Source organism: Ptychodera flava, chromosome 21 (genome assembly GCF_041260155.1).
Source record: "Ptychodera flava strain L36383 chromosome 21, AS_Pfla_20210202, whole genome shotgun sequence".
Classification (NCBI taxonomy): domain Eukaryota; kingdom Metazoa; phylum Hemichordata; class Enteropneusta; family Ptychoderidae; genus Ptychodera; species Ptychodera flava.
Window position 1 is genome coordinate 33,400,741 of NC_091948.1, and position 13,599 is coordinate 33,414,339.

The 13,599-nt window shown below is 35.6% G+C and overlaps 1 protein-coding gene across 2 annotated transcripts in view; it reads left to right on the forward strand.

Moving 5' to 3' along the window:
- Positions 1-13,599, forward strand: part of LOC139122061 (apolipoprotein(a)-like) — a 97,917-nt gene that overhangs the window by 24,502 nt on the left and 59,816 nt on the right. For both annotated transcript variants that reach the window (XM_070687439.1, XM_070687440.1), the window contains exons 2-3: positions 9,438-9,698; positions 13,150-13,200. In XM_070687439.1, coding sequence (XP_070543540.1) covers positions 9,438-9,698; positions 13,150-13,200 — 312 coding nt within the window. The remainder of the gene's footprint in view (positions 1-9,437; positions 9,699-13,149; positions 13,201-13,599) is intronic.

Below are 13,599 nucleotides of genomic sequence, written 5' to 3' on the forward strand. Positions count from 1 at the left end.
GACTCTGCTTACGCGCTTTTCGCTAGAAAACATCGTACTACGGGTAAGCTTACGGACTAGTCCTCTTGCTAAGTCACGTCTGAAAATGGTTCACTTTCGTGATGTCATTGCACCATAAACGCTAGCAAAAGAGTTGATGGCAACACAAAGTTTTCATCCTTCGCCGGCTGATATAAGTCTAAGTTTACAATAGTTTGTTTACATCGTAATATGCACAGCAAATGTTTGACCAGTTTACGCCTCTGCGCGTCACCGAATGATTGACAATTGTTTGAATCATGGAACGACTGTCTCCTGAGGGCCATTCCCTTTGTTCAGAAAGCGATTTTTCCCCTAATCGTCGTAGTTTTAAAAAACTTTGTGAAACTTTGCAGATACCTGTATGGCCTAGGTGTTTATGAAACAGTCTATGTTCATGGTATGCCAATAATATATGTTTGAGAATCGTTTAGGCCGATTTTCACGGAGCGGTCTACCTAGCTATTGCCAGTTGTCACTCAAGCGCCATTATGAATTTTCAATAAGTTAGGGGCCTTTTATACCCCGCACACCGGTTTAAGTAATTTTGTCTTCAGTTCATAAGTTTTGTTCTGTGTGTCAATAAGCATTAGCTGTGAACCTGGAAATTTAGTCCTTACTAAAATTCACTTGTAAAAGGAAACTGCAGTCTGAAACCAATGACAACAACCTAAATGCTAGCTATTTCAACACCAATATAGCAATACAACAAGCGAGTTATACGTCAAAAGAGCTCGCAGTGTTATGTTTAGGATCTCTGACAGCTCACTTTAGGATGGCCTCACCAAAAATTGGGAAAAACTGCAAAATACACAATTTAAGATTTCACCATGATTTGGACATATTAAATTAAGATCATCCCATAGAACATGTGTAGCAAATATCAAAGCTATCAGACTGGTAATTTTTAATATACACATTTTTTGACAAAAATTGGTAAAAACTGCCCTAAAATAAAAAATTGCAGATTTCATCATAACTTGAATATATCACATTCTGATAATTCTGTATGTCTTAAAATGTCTGGAATGTCTTTCATGTCTCAAAAATACAAATTTGTATATTTCTGCATAATTTGAACAATCTGAAAAAGCTATCCGCAGAGACTTATGTCCTAAATATCAATTCTGTTCAATTAGCAGTTTTGAAGAAGATTTTGAAAGATTTTTTGACCGAAAACGACAGAAATTGCCATGAAAAATAAAAAAAAATTGACTAGCACAAATTTGACAAAGGTCATTCTTAGGGACATGTTTACCAAATATTGAAGACGTCCAACCACAAGTAAAGGAGAAGAAGATTTTTGCAAAAAATAGCAAAATTAGCCTCAAAAATACAAATTTGCGTATTTCATCATAACTTGAACATATATGTACTCCAAATATTAAAGGAAGAAAAGGCTTGGGATGTAAACATTTGAGGACGATGCCACACATTCACCTATTTGATAAGCTCTGCGTCGCTAACAGCAAAGCTAAAAAACAGTCACAAATCGAGAACAAAAGACGTGTTGATCTACAATACAAATTAATCTAATCTGGTAGTAGGCTATGATCAACTAAATGTTACTGGAGCATAAGCCTTCAAAGATGTGAAGTGTCCTTCATCAGATGCAAGGGAGAAATGATGAATTGAAGCAGAAAGCAGAAATTCAGAGTGTACATTTTTCACTCAGAATTTTCTGTCGCTTTCTGCTTTAATTCTTTATTCCACCCTTCCATCTGAGAAGGGAGACGACACGTATTTGAAAGCTTATTCTCTAGTAACATTTAGTTGATCATAGCATTCTACCAAAGCTTAGATAAATTCAGAACAAATAGACAGAAACTTAGCAAAATTCAGTTACTGACTCTCGAAAGTTTAAATATACATTAGCGATGAACTGAGATTCTCAAGCTTTTTTCCAGACAGCTACCTGTACACTCATCTTTTTCAATTTCTGCACCATCAGCTTCTGTAATAACTCTTCGATTACCAGGTAAATCCAACTTTTCACATCCTGAAAATAATGCAACAATAGGTAATATGGCGACATGAGACTTTAAATGAAAGACAAGGCGGCCTTATTAGGTAAAGGAAAAGGGGTGACTTTGACATACAGTACCTCAGTCTTTTCGATACTGTTACAAAATATTGGCTTCTTCTTCATCAACTGATGAAAAGTAAAAAGAAACCGCTTTCACATGCTGAAACAATAGAGTGTACACTCTGCGATGTTTTACTAATGCTTTACATGCGATTATGCCTACTAAAAGACTTGTGTTAGCTGTGATTACGCAGCGGTTATGTGGTATATCGATCGCGCTCGGGTCAAGGGTCGTCTCTATAGTTCTGTAGTGATCACCCTTGACCCGAGTGCGATCGATACGCCATCGCCCAAAACACCGCTGCGTATTCACAGTTAGTGTACGGTATACCAGTCACTGAAAGAAAAAAAGGTTTCTGCACGTATTTTAGCTATTCCAAAGTACTATAGAAAGGATAATGATACAAGTACTTCAAAACTTAACACCTTTTACTATTTTGGAGAGAAAACTTACCCTTTTTGGTCTTGCTTCCGTACGATCACGACTTCAGCGTGCGTTTACAGGAAAAATGTGGCAACTTCCGTTTTGATGCATGACGGGATGAGAAAAGGCACCAAGCTTGAACACCAAGTGTTAAGAGTAGAACGCCTCTTGCACGCCGATGTTAAAATTAAAACGTTCATTGTGGTTATCTGATTTTCTTTTCAAAATTTCAAAATTGGAACCCGTAACAAACATGTAAAATTATTTTGTATACTTTATACTTTTTTAGAAAAAACATGCTTTCAGCAATTTTAGCCCTGCGTACGATGCTGTGTGTTCACGGCGTTGTACGAGTTGTGGGAGCCTTTACAACGCCGTACGCTGGACTAAGTGCAGTCACTGTGGTAACGCTGACCATAGCCCTGCCGTTGTACGACTTCCCACCATAGCCCTGCTGAGTGCCATAGACAGATCCGACGACCGCTGTCCAAATTCAGACTTTTGCCGATGTATGTTGCTGACAGGGAAGCACGAAGTAACTCGGAAACTTATACGTGCATAACGCTAGCGAGTACGGAAACCACTATGCATCATAAAACTGCATGGTTAGGATTGGTACGGTTACGCAAAGTGATTGTTAATATGTTAGCACAAACATTTGCCACTTCAAGTCGTACTAATTACAAAGACGTCGTTGCCATTTGAAATTCAGCTTCCTGCTTTCTCAGACAAACTCTTACATGTAACAGATAAGACGCTCGTGGTGTGTTCTCCGAGGTCACTCATAGACGCCGCGTCGTCATTGGAGCTGAAGAACATGTACTAAAAGCGATTACTTGTCAGGCTATTCACTGGATGTGGGTCCATAGTTGTCGTGTTTTCTGACGGGATTTCTGCCTTAAACGGGCTGGTTTTGACTCTCATATTTTCAACCCATGGTGAGAGGGCTAAAAGCGTGAAAGTTAAAACCAACCCGTACAAGGCAGAAATCTTGTTCGAAAACACCACAACTATGGACCCACAGCTAGATATCCACATGTCACATACAACCGCGTGGCGGCGCTGTTAATCAGACGATCTAACAACTCGTTTGGCCAAGGTCTGATTTCAAGGAGCATCCAGCTGCCCGGACCAGAGACCTTGGCAAGTGGAGATGGATAATTGACAGAGCTTTAGTTGTTTTTACTCTATGGTTGATCTTCATCAAAGAAATGTTTATTAAGGATAAATAATGCAGTACACAATATTTTAATTCAAGTTTCGATAGTTACCGCCTTCTCATAAAAATTTGGGAAGTGTTTACCTGTGATACACGATTAAGACTCTACCTATACAGGAAATACCTATGCAGGAAATGTGCTATACCTGTGCTGTAACTTATGTGATTAATGTGCCATAACTTATACTTAATCTATGATAGATCTTAATTAAAGAAAGACGTTATTAGAATAACAAATTTATTGCACGATATTTATAGGAAATTCCAATTTCAACAGCCTTCAAACAAAATTTAGAACTTGTTTACTTACGAGACATGGCTTATCCTATACGTTATGCGCTATATGACACAAAACATAAGCTGGTAGACACAGATTATTTTTACTCTATGATGGATATTTATCAAACTATAAGGTCTATTTTGGATAATACATTACAAGTTTCATTGATGTTTCAGTATCAAAGGCCTTCTAATATAATGTCGGGACATGTTTCCACTATGAGATATAAATCTATACCTTATGCATTCTGGCCATATGACACAAAAATAAGTTGACACAGAGTTTATTTACCCAATGCATGATGGATACGTGTCAAAGTAAGATCTGTTTTGGTTGTTTTATTTATTACACTATCTTCATTTGAAGTTTCAGTATTATCACCTTTCTAATGAAAAATTGCAAAGCACTCACTTGCAGGGCTTGTAATTAAGGGCCCGGTAACTGTAACTTTCACAACTGTTTTTCAGAGTTTTTTTTTTACATATGTCAGCAACAGTATCTATGTGTACATCCCACGGAAAACTGAAATACCAAATTATCAGCTTGAATGTTGACATTGACTGTATATCTTATTATGTTAGTACTGATAATCACCTTCAGGTCCAGATTTCAATTATTGTTTTCTACAAACAACAAAAGTTAGTGCATATGACAAAGTGACAAGTTGCATTTCCGATACTTTGTATTAAAACGGAGAAGGAAGTAGATCAATAAGTAGATCTATTGGAATACATTACCTAAACAAATTAAAACAAAAACTAGTAGAAGTTCGTTCAGACACTCTCTTTCAAGTCTCCTCATACACGGTTAGTGTTTTACATGACGAAGAGATATATTAAACTTTACAAATATGTATATCATATATAAATATATATATTTCTCTATACATTTTGTTTTTTGTTTTATTTTACATATTTTCTACTTACTCGTAATGTATTTATTTAGTTATATATTTATTTATTTATGTAGTTGTTCTTATTCACTTAGTTAGTTACTTAGCACTTTCAAGTCTACGCTTACACGATTAGTTTTTTTTAAGTGATGAAGAGTTATATTCAACTTTACATATATGTATATCATATTTAAATATATATATATATTTTATATACTTTTTTTCTTATCGTTTTCTTTTTTACGTTTTTCTACTGACTCGTAATGTATCTATTTAGTTATATACTTATTTATGTAGTTGTTCTTTTATTCACTTAGTTACTTTGTTATAATTAGGTTACTTTGCAATCCCACTACTTTCGTGTACACTACCCTCGATATACTTCAGTTTTCTTTTTTCTTCTTCTTTTTCTTGCTTTAACATCAAATGGCTTTGGGAACGGACTAGACTAGCATTTGCTATTTTCCGTTTCCGTTTACCCTTTGTCACAGCACAACTCAGATGTACATTCATTATTGAATTGTAATATTAATATGATTAAGGGTAATAAAGATTATTATTATTATTATTAAACTGTACGTTGTTGATAAAAACACCTAAAGTACAAAACACTGTCAAAAGTTATAGCAGATTTTATATAAAATGTTATCTTGCAATAGCAGGGGTCATCAATTTTTTATCATATTTCCAAGGGGGTCATCAAATGTCATGGTTAGAGTTGGTCAATATTATTTTGATGAAGGCCAAACCTCGTCTATAATAAATGCGATTAACTGATATAGGGACCCACAGCTAGCTAGTGTGCAATTGACTGATGTATAGATCACAAAGATTCGTTTCTTCAACGCCTTTCCACACATAAGAGTATTACAAGATGTCTACTGAATGTGCTAACGTGGTTTACAACAGGTTCATTACATCCTAGTACGCTTCACAGAACAATCAGATATCTATCAGATCATTATATGTAGTGGGTTCCATCAACTTTTGCACAGTACTCTCGGAGTTAAATCAAAAATTACAAAACTTCATTTAATATGAAAAAGAGTTGTTTAATAACTTGACAGTGCACTTCTCAATGCTTCATTGGACAATTAGATATCTATCAGATCAACATCTGTACCACGTTTCATCACATTTAATTATATTTATATTACATTTAGTTATATGACTAGTTACAAATCTTTATTGAACATGCAAATGAGCTATTTATTAACTTGACACTGCTCAGTGCTTCATGTGACAATTAGATTTTTATCAGATCGATATCTGTAGCAGGTTTCACCAAATTTGTAATTATACATAATTTAAGAGTTGTATCACTAATTACAAGCTTAATTTACTATGCAAATGAACCCTCAGTTAACTTCATACTGCTCAATGCTTCTTAAGACAGTCAGATATCTGTCGAAGCAGTATCTGCAGCAGATTTCATCAAATTTGGTGCAGATATATATTATTGAATAAATACAAAAAGGGTAAATCACATGATTTATATAAACGTTGGAGAAACAAAGTCACATATTTAATTAGAACGGCGAAAAAGGAGTTTTACAACAGTATGCTTGACAAGTGTATTCGAATGATTTCTGGAAGTTTTTTAAATATTTTTCTCCGAAATCAAATTCAAAGAATCCCACTTTTCTTACCAGTGAGGACATTGAAATATCGGAACATAAAGACATGGCAAATGCTTTCAATAATTTTTAACAAATATAGCGTCCAAGTATATAAAACAAATCAATTACGATTGTGATAGTTTTATGCAAAAATTAAAATATTTTATATCAAAGAACCTGCCAAAGAATACAGAGTTCAACATTCCTGTGTTGGATGAATCAGAAGTTTTGAAATTTGTTACTGGTATAAATTGCAAGAAATCCACTGGTTTAGACGGTATAAGTGCACGCTTTTTAAAGATTGGAGCCAATCAGATTACTTCAAGCCTCACAGTACTTTTTAACTATGCAATTACATCAAGTTCCTTTCCACAACAATGGAAATCTGCCAAATTTACACCTTTATTCAAAAAAGGTGCAATCGATAATGTGTCAAACTACAGACCGATTTCAGTTTTACCTGTTCTTTCTAAGCTATTGGAAAGATATGTTCACACCCATTTTTATGATTTTCTGTCTTGTCACAACTAATTGTCCAACAATCAATCGGGTTTTTGAAAGCTTCATCATTTTCAAACAGCTATTACTTACCTTACAAATTTATGGTATAAAGAAATTGACAAAGGCAACCTTATTGGGCTTTTGTTGATAGACTTAAGGAAAGCATTTGACCTTGTTAATCACAATATATTGCTGCGAAAACTGAAACTTTACGGATGTTCTGACAAAACTCTTCTTTTCCTTACATCATATTTAACAAATAGATCCCAGTCAGTTAGCTTCAATGAGACCTTGAGTGACGCTCTTCCAATTAGTGTTGGTGTTCCTCAGGGCTCCATTCTCGGTCCTCTTTTCGTCCTGCTTTTTATTAATGATCTCCCCCTAGCTTTAGACAATCCAGAAATCAATATGTATGCTGACGACACAGCGGCACAGGCGTTTTGGTCACAATATCCAAGAACTTGAAACTAAGCTCAATGGTGACATGGCATTCATTTTGAGCTGGTGTTGTTATAATAACATGTGTATAAATATTGAAAAGACCATGGTCATTGGAACCTCCCAGAAAAAACTAGAACAGACGAATGTATAAACGTTGTTTGTAATGACGAGCAGCTTGAATGTGTTAAGCAAGAAAACCTTTTAGGTCTGTCAATTGATGATACTTTGACCTGGGATAAACATGTCAGTAAAGTTTATGGTAAAGTTGCTTTTAAGCTTTTACAGTTAAAGCGTATACAATCATTCTTAACTAGAAAAGCAAAATTATGTTGACATTTTATAATTGTTTCATTTTACCTCATTTTGATTATTGTTCGAACATATGGGGTCATTGTTCAACCACTATTTTATCTCGTATAGAAAGACAGCAGAAAACTTTTGCTAGAGTGATTTTAGATCACGATTTTAATACTCCAAGTTATGTTTTATTTAAATCCTTAAGGTGGTTGCCAATTCGTGAAAGAGTTTCATACAATGAATCAGTTTTAATGTACAAAGCTCTGAATAACCTTGCTCCTGATTATCTTAACGTTTTTAGAGGTGTAAAGCAGATCCACAGACGTAACACAAGGTCTGCAAACAGAGAAGATCTGTATATTCCAGGGCATAGAACCCACTTTTTCAAAAGAAGTTTTATGTACAACGGGGTTAAAATATGGAATACTTTGCCTGGAGAAATCAAATCTAGTTCTTCACTTCTATCATTCAGAAGAAATTGCAAGTGCCATTTTTTTAAAAAGATGGGTTAATCTTTTCTTTTATGTAATTTTTAAATTTTTTTTTAGATTGTTTTTACTTGTAGCGTTCTTACATTTTTTTCAGCATCAATTTTTCTTCCTGATTTTTTTTAATGTAAATATTGTAAATGTTGTTATACTCGACTCTGTGTGAGAAGGGCCTCAGGCTCAACAGTTTATCGAGTTTAAATAAAGTCTAATAATAATAATAATTATAATAATAATAATAATAATAATAATAATAATAATAATAATAATAATAATAATATTGAGAAGTTGTATGACTAATTTAAAAACTTTATTAAATATGCAAATGAGCTATTTATTTACTTGGTACAGCCTAATGCTTCTCAGTACAATGAGATATATCAGATCAATATTTGTTACAGGTATCATCAAATTTGGTGTAAGAAGTTTAGAGTGATATCTCTAATTACAAAAGGTATATATGCATATATAATATTATCATATTATATGTGCAAATGAACGGACAATTGACATGACACTCGCAGTATCATCATAATGTTGTGATATTGTCGTCTGTTAAACGTTTCATGAAATTTTGTGCAGTATTTGTTGATATATGTCGACACTGTCACTACTGTCACCATAAGAAACATTATATGAACAAAAATTCATTTCATAACTTCATAAATCAAGCCACAACCAACTTACGAAAATTTGGTAAGTTCTTGCAATCAGCATATTGTGTCTATCTACTAAAATCTGACTTGAATCCGTTCAGGCGTTCTTGAGTTATCGTGTAAATAGACACACACACACTAACACACACAAACACACACACGGAAAGACAGACAGACATCGTAGGACATTAGCTCAGGTATGTGGTCACGTGAGCTAAAATTACGCTGAAGCGCGTCAGATTTCAAAACTAAGCGTTATCCTTGATCATCGATATTCGAAATTAAGATTCTGATGTGTCATACTTCTTTCCAATTTAAAACATCTCAAAAATATTAAATTTTCATGCTTTTACCCCAAGTCGAAGGGGTTTAAAGAATGTATGGCATCTTCATGATGCATAATCTTTATACCCCGACGCGACTTTTTCAGTCACTTTGCTGAACTTTATTAGCAGTCATGAGATTAATTGCATTTTATTTCAAAATTCCCATTGTTAATATTTGTGTTTTTACCAGCCAGTGAATGTTATCATGCTGTCGACGGATACGATTATCGTGGAACAGTGTCGATGACTGTTAATGGGTACACATGTCAAAAATGGACAGAACAGAGTCCACATTCGCATACAAGGACCCCAGAGAATTATCCGAACGGAGGCCTTGGAGAACATAACTACTGTCGTAACCAGGCCGGCTGGTCTGGTGTTTGGTGCTATACGACAGATTCGTCGGTTCGTTGGGAATTGTGTGATATTGGACAACCGGATGAAAATTGTGGTGAGCAAGTCTAAACATTATTTTTTTGTTTCCGTAAAATAGTTAATAAGGCAAAAAAGGAATCGATTTTTTTTTCTGGTCAGCGCGCTTCAATTTAGGAGGTGCGCGTCATGTCTTTTTTTCTCGAAAAAATTCTGGGCGATTCAAAATTTCGTGTGGTGGCCGGCCTCAATACAAAGTTTTTATGATGCATGTCCAAAACTGCTAAAAAACGAAATAATTTTTCAGCTGATAATGAAAGACAATAATCGCGAAAATCGCGTCATCGCATCACCTTCTGCTGAATGCTTAGGACAAGAAACAAAGCTTATTATTTTTTTGCCTTACATTCAATAAAATATCTTATTTGTCAGTCTCTATGCTAAACAATTTAGTTGCGATTTGGTTTGTTTTACATAGACGTTATGTGGCTTACGATATTCCTGTAACCTATCTTTTATTCCAAGTTGCCTTATCTATGTATGAATTACATGTATCCAACATTTTCAACTGTAACGTGAGCCATGGTTGTGGCAGCTAAACTGGTGCAAACCACAATGCAATACCAGTTGCAATATCCATTGAGATTGTATGTGTACATCGTTCGAGAGACTTAAAGCAGAGAAAACACACACATGACGAGAATGCAGCTTTATTTGATATGCGTCATTTTGAAAAGAGTTAAGGTCAGATCTCCACGCCGAGCCAAAGGTAGAAATTTGACGATTTACTACCCGTAACACAAAAGGGAAGCGTTTCGACTGTTTGCAATAGTCGTTTCTTGTGTACGCAGTGAGTGCAAAAGTATCAACCTTTGGTTGTTTTGACGTTAGTGCAAAGCCATTGATACACATATTGTAACATTTATATCCGTGCGTTGCTGTCAATCAAGTCGTGTCGCGCAAACAAAAAATTGTCACTATCGCCTTTTACCACACGCGGGAAAACACTTCCGACCCACTGTCCAATGAAAATTCAGTCATTCTATTTGACCGCCCTACATATTGTCATAGTCTTGGCGACTGTTGGTTAAAACTTCTCTAGCTGCTGTTTCTTGGCTTCGTACGTGATTGACGGGTATTGCGTTTTAGATTTTCCAGGAAAGCGATGTCATTTTCCAGTTCCCGATGTCGTATGACTTGTTTCTTCACGGCAGTGCAAGTTCCATTTTCTATATAGCAGTCCCAGATCCCTTTTACACTGTACCTAAAAACTTGAATTTTTTGGCGGTATCCTGAATCAGCCTCTCGGCACGTGCACGGTACCAGTAAATTTATCGCCACCATTTTGTCTGATGTGGTTCACAAAGAGGTTAGCTACTAGCTGGATCTTTACTGACAGGTTTCCCTGGGCGGTATTCCGTATCAAATAATTTACCTGCAACATTTTGTCGGAGTCTGTGCAAACGCGTTTGTTTGAACTCGTGTGAGGGGCCTGGGTATTGTGAACAGCGTTTTGATAGAAACTGTCATTGTAGCAACTTTTGTCGCCACTCACTGCGCGAACCGTCAAAACAGCTAAAACGTTGATACTTTTACACTAACAGCGACTACAATTCATGATTGTTGCAAACAGTCGAAACGCTCCGCTTTCGTGTTACGGGTAGTAATTTAAAGGCAAATGATCAATTATACCGGGTGAATTTGAAGTACACGTCAAACATTATGGTCTGACATCTGGAATTAATTATGTTTGCACATCAAAATGACCCTGCTCATAATCTGCATCTTTGTTTGATAACCGAGGCAAATGGACACAAACGTCATATGGACCTTGCAGTATTATTTCTGTCTTGAGAACGAAAAGTACTATGTTTTTACATAGGGAATTGCGGTAGTTGAGTGCAAAAATTAATGTCAATAACTGATATGACGACTAGAACCATCAGCTCGCCTTAACTACCACCTTTTCCCCTTGACGCACTACTTCCCAGCCGGAAGTTGGGGTATACACATGAACATTTTCCATGCGTTACATTTTTAATCAATCATTCAAGTCTGTTTTTATTTCTGAGATAATGGCCATTTTGACATCAAGAATTGCTTTTATTACTCTTTAAAGCATTGACTTTTGTCATTATAAGGGTCACATTGATAATCCAAATTAAACCACTTGAAAACTTAAAATCGAGAGGCCAATTTTTAGCAACTAATCGAATAGGTGTAAAATCAGTCTATGAAAGCTTAAAGCTCCATAAGGTGTATCTTTCGGCTATTTTTCAGAACTTATTTGTTTTGTGGTTTCCCTACACTTTCTGCTTTGAATCCCAAAACTGTAATTTAATGCCAAGTATCGAGCATATCAACACAACCTATATGAGTATAATCTCCATTGTTATTGTTGAAAATTGTATTCAAGTCCAGACGATAATTCATTTGTAAACAATTAACAATGGTCACTACACACATACAATATATGTTGACAAAACAGTACTCGAAATTTCAGCATGACAAACGGATTAGGGTCAGACACGGTAATTGATATACAGAAGCAGAATACTAAAAAACGCATTCTTGAATCAGCTTGAATCAGTCATTTCGAGATGGTAGTCATTTTATTTGTAAACACTAACAGTTGCCATGGTAACAGTTGTCGAGCGCGCGACATCGTTGTCACACCACGCGCTCGCTACCTGTCCTGAGATACATCGTGCTGTGCGAGCGGTAGAATGTTTGCGAAGCCTTGTTTCAAAATCATGAGAACGTTAATAAAAAATCCATGGGGAAAACATTACAACATGCAAATGCTATTCCCCTATTTAGCTATACGAAATGTCCTCACTCCCCAAAGCCCTTCGAATTTTTATATCGAAGGTTGGGAGCGGCAATAATTTCGTTTGTTTACGATCAAATTGCAAATGCAATTCGACAACACATAAAAGATAATCAAGTTTATGGTGCATATCTCGACGTTTACAGTAACATATTCCCGCTGATATTTTATGGTAAACGTTACCAGGATGGAGCGATATGGGGATGATGAAAAAAACCACGCGATTGGAACTAATTTGGGATAATTGGATGGTGAAGTAATGTCGATTTAATTTACAAATGTAGTCTCATCTGCTTCTCTTTTCACATTGCACACTTTTTTAATGAGTGATTTGCAATATTGCAACATTCAACTATACGGCACCTAACATTTTTGAGAAATTTGAAAAAAAAAAAAATCCAATTATCCCACATTAGTTCCAATCATGTTAATAGAAAATCTGAGGCAAAGACTAAACGGAAGTTCCCTGTATTAGAAAGCTACACATACCCGGTGTTATCTTCTGTAATTCATTGAGTGTAATGACGTAATGGCGTTTTATGGTATTGACTATACTTGTCATTTTTCGTACACAATAGGGTACAAGAGTTGATTATGAGTTAGTTATTGTAATTTTCAAGTAAGGGGATATACTTTAAATTGTTTAACATATCTCAGATTCGGCGTCGATGCCAATAACTGATATTTTTATTCCTCAAAGTGCCAGATAGTGAATGCTATAATGGAAGTGACGGCAACGAAGAAAATTGTGGTTAGTACCAGCTAAATATTATTTATTTTTAGCTCACGTGAGCTAATGTTATAGCGATGTCTGTCTGCCTGTCCGTCCCTGTGTGGTAGTCTCTCTCTCTCTCTCTCTCTCTCTCTCTCTCTCTCTCTCTCTCTCTCTCTCTCTCTCTACACGATAACTCAAGAACGCCTGAACACATTCAAGGCAGATTTGGTAGACAGGTACCATACGCTACTTGCAAGAACTGATGAGATTTTGGTTAGTGTGGCTTGCATATTAATAGAGTCAAGACATATTATTTATTTTCATATAACAGATATTATGGTTTCCCTATGGAGACAGTAATGACATTGTCGACATATTTAAAGAAATACTGCACAAAATTTCATGAGACTTTTCACAGATGACAATCTCAGAACA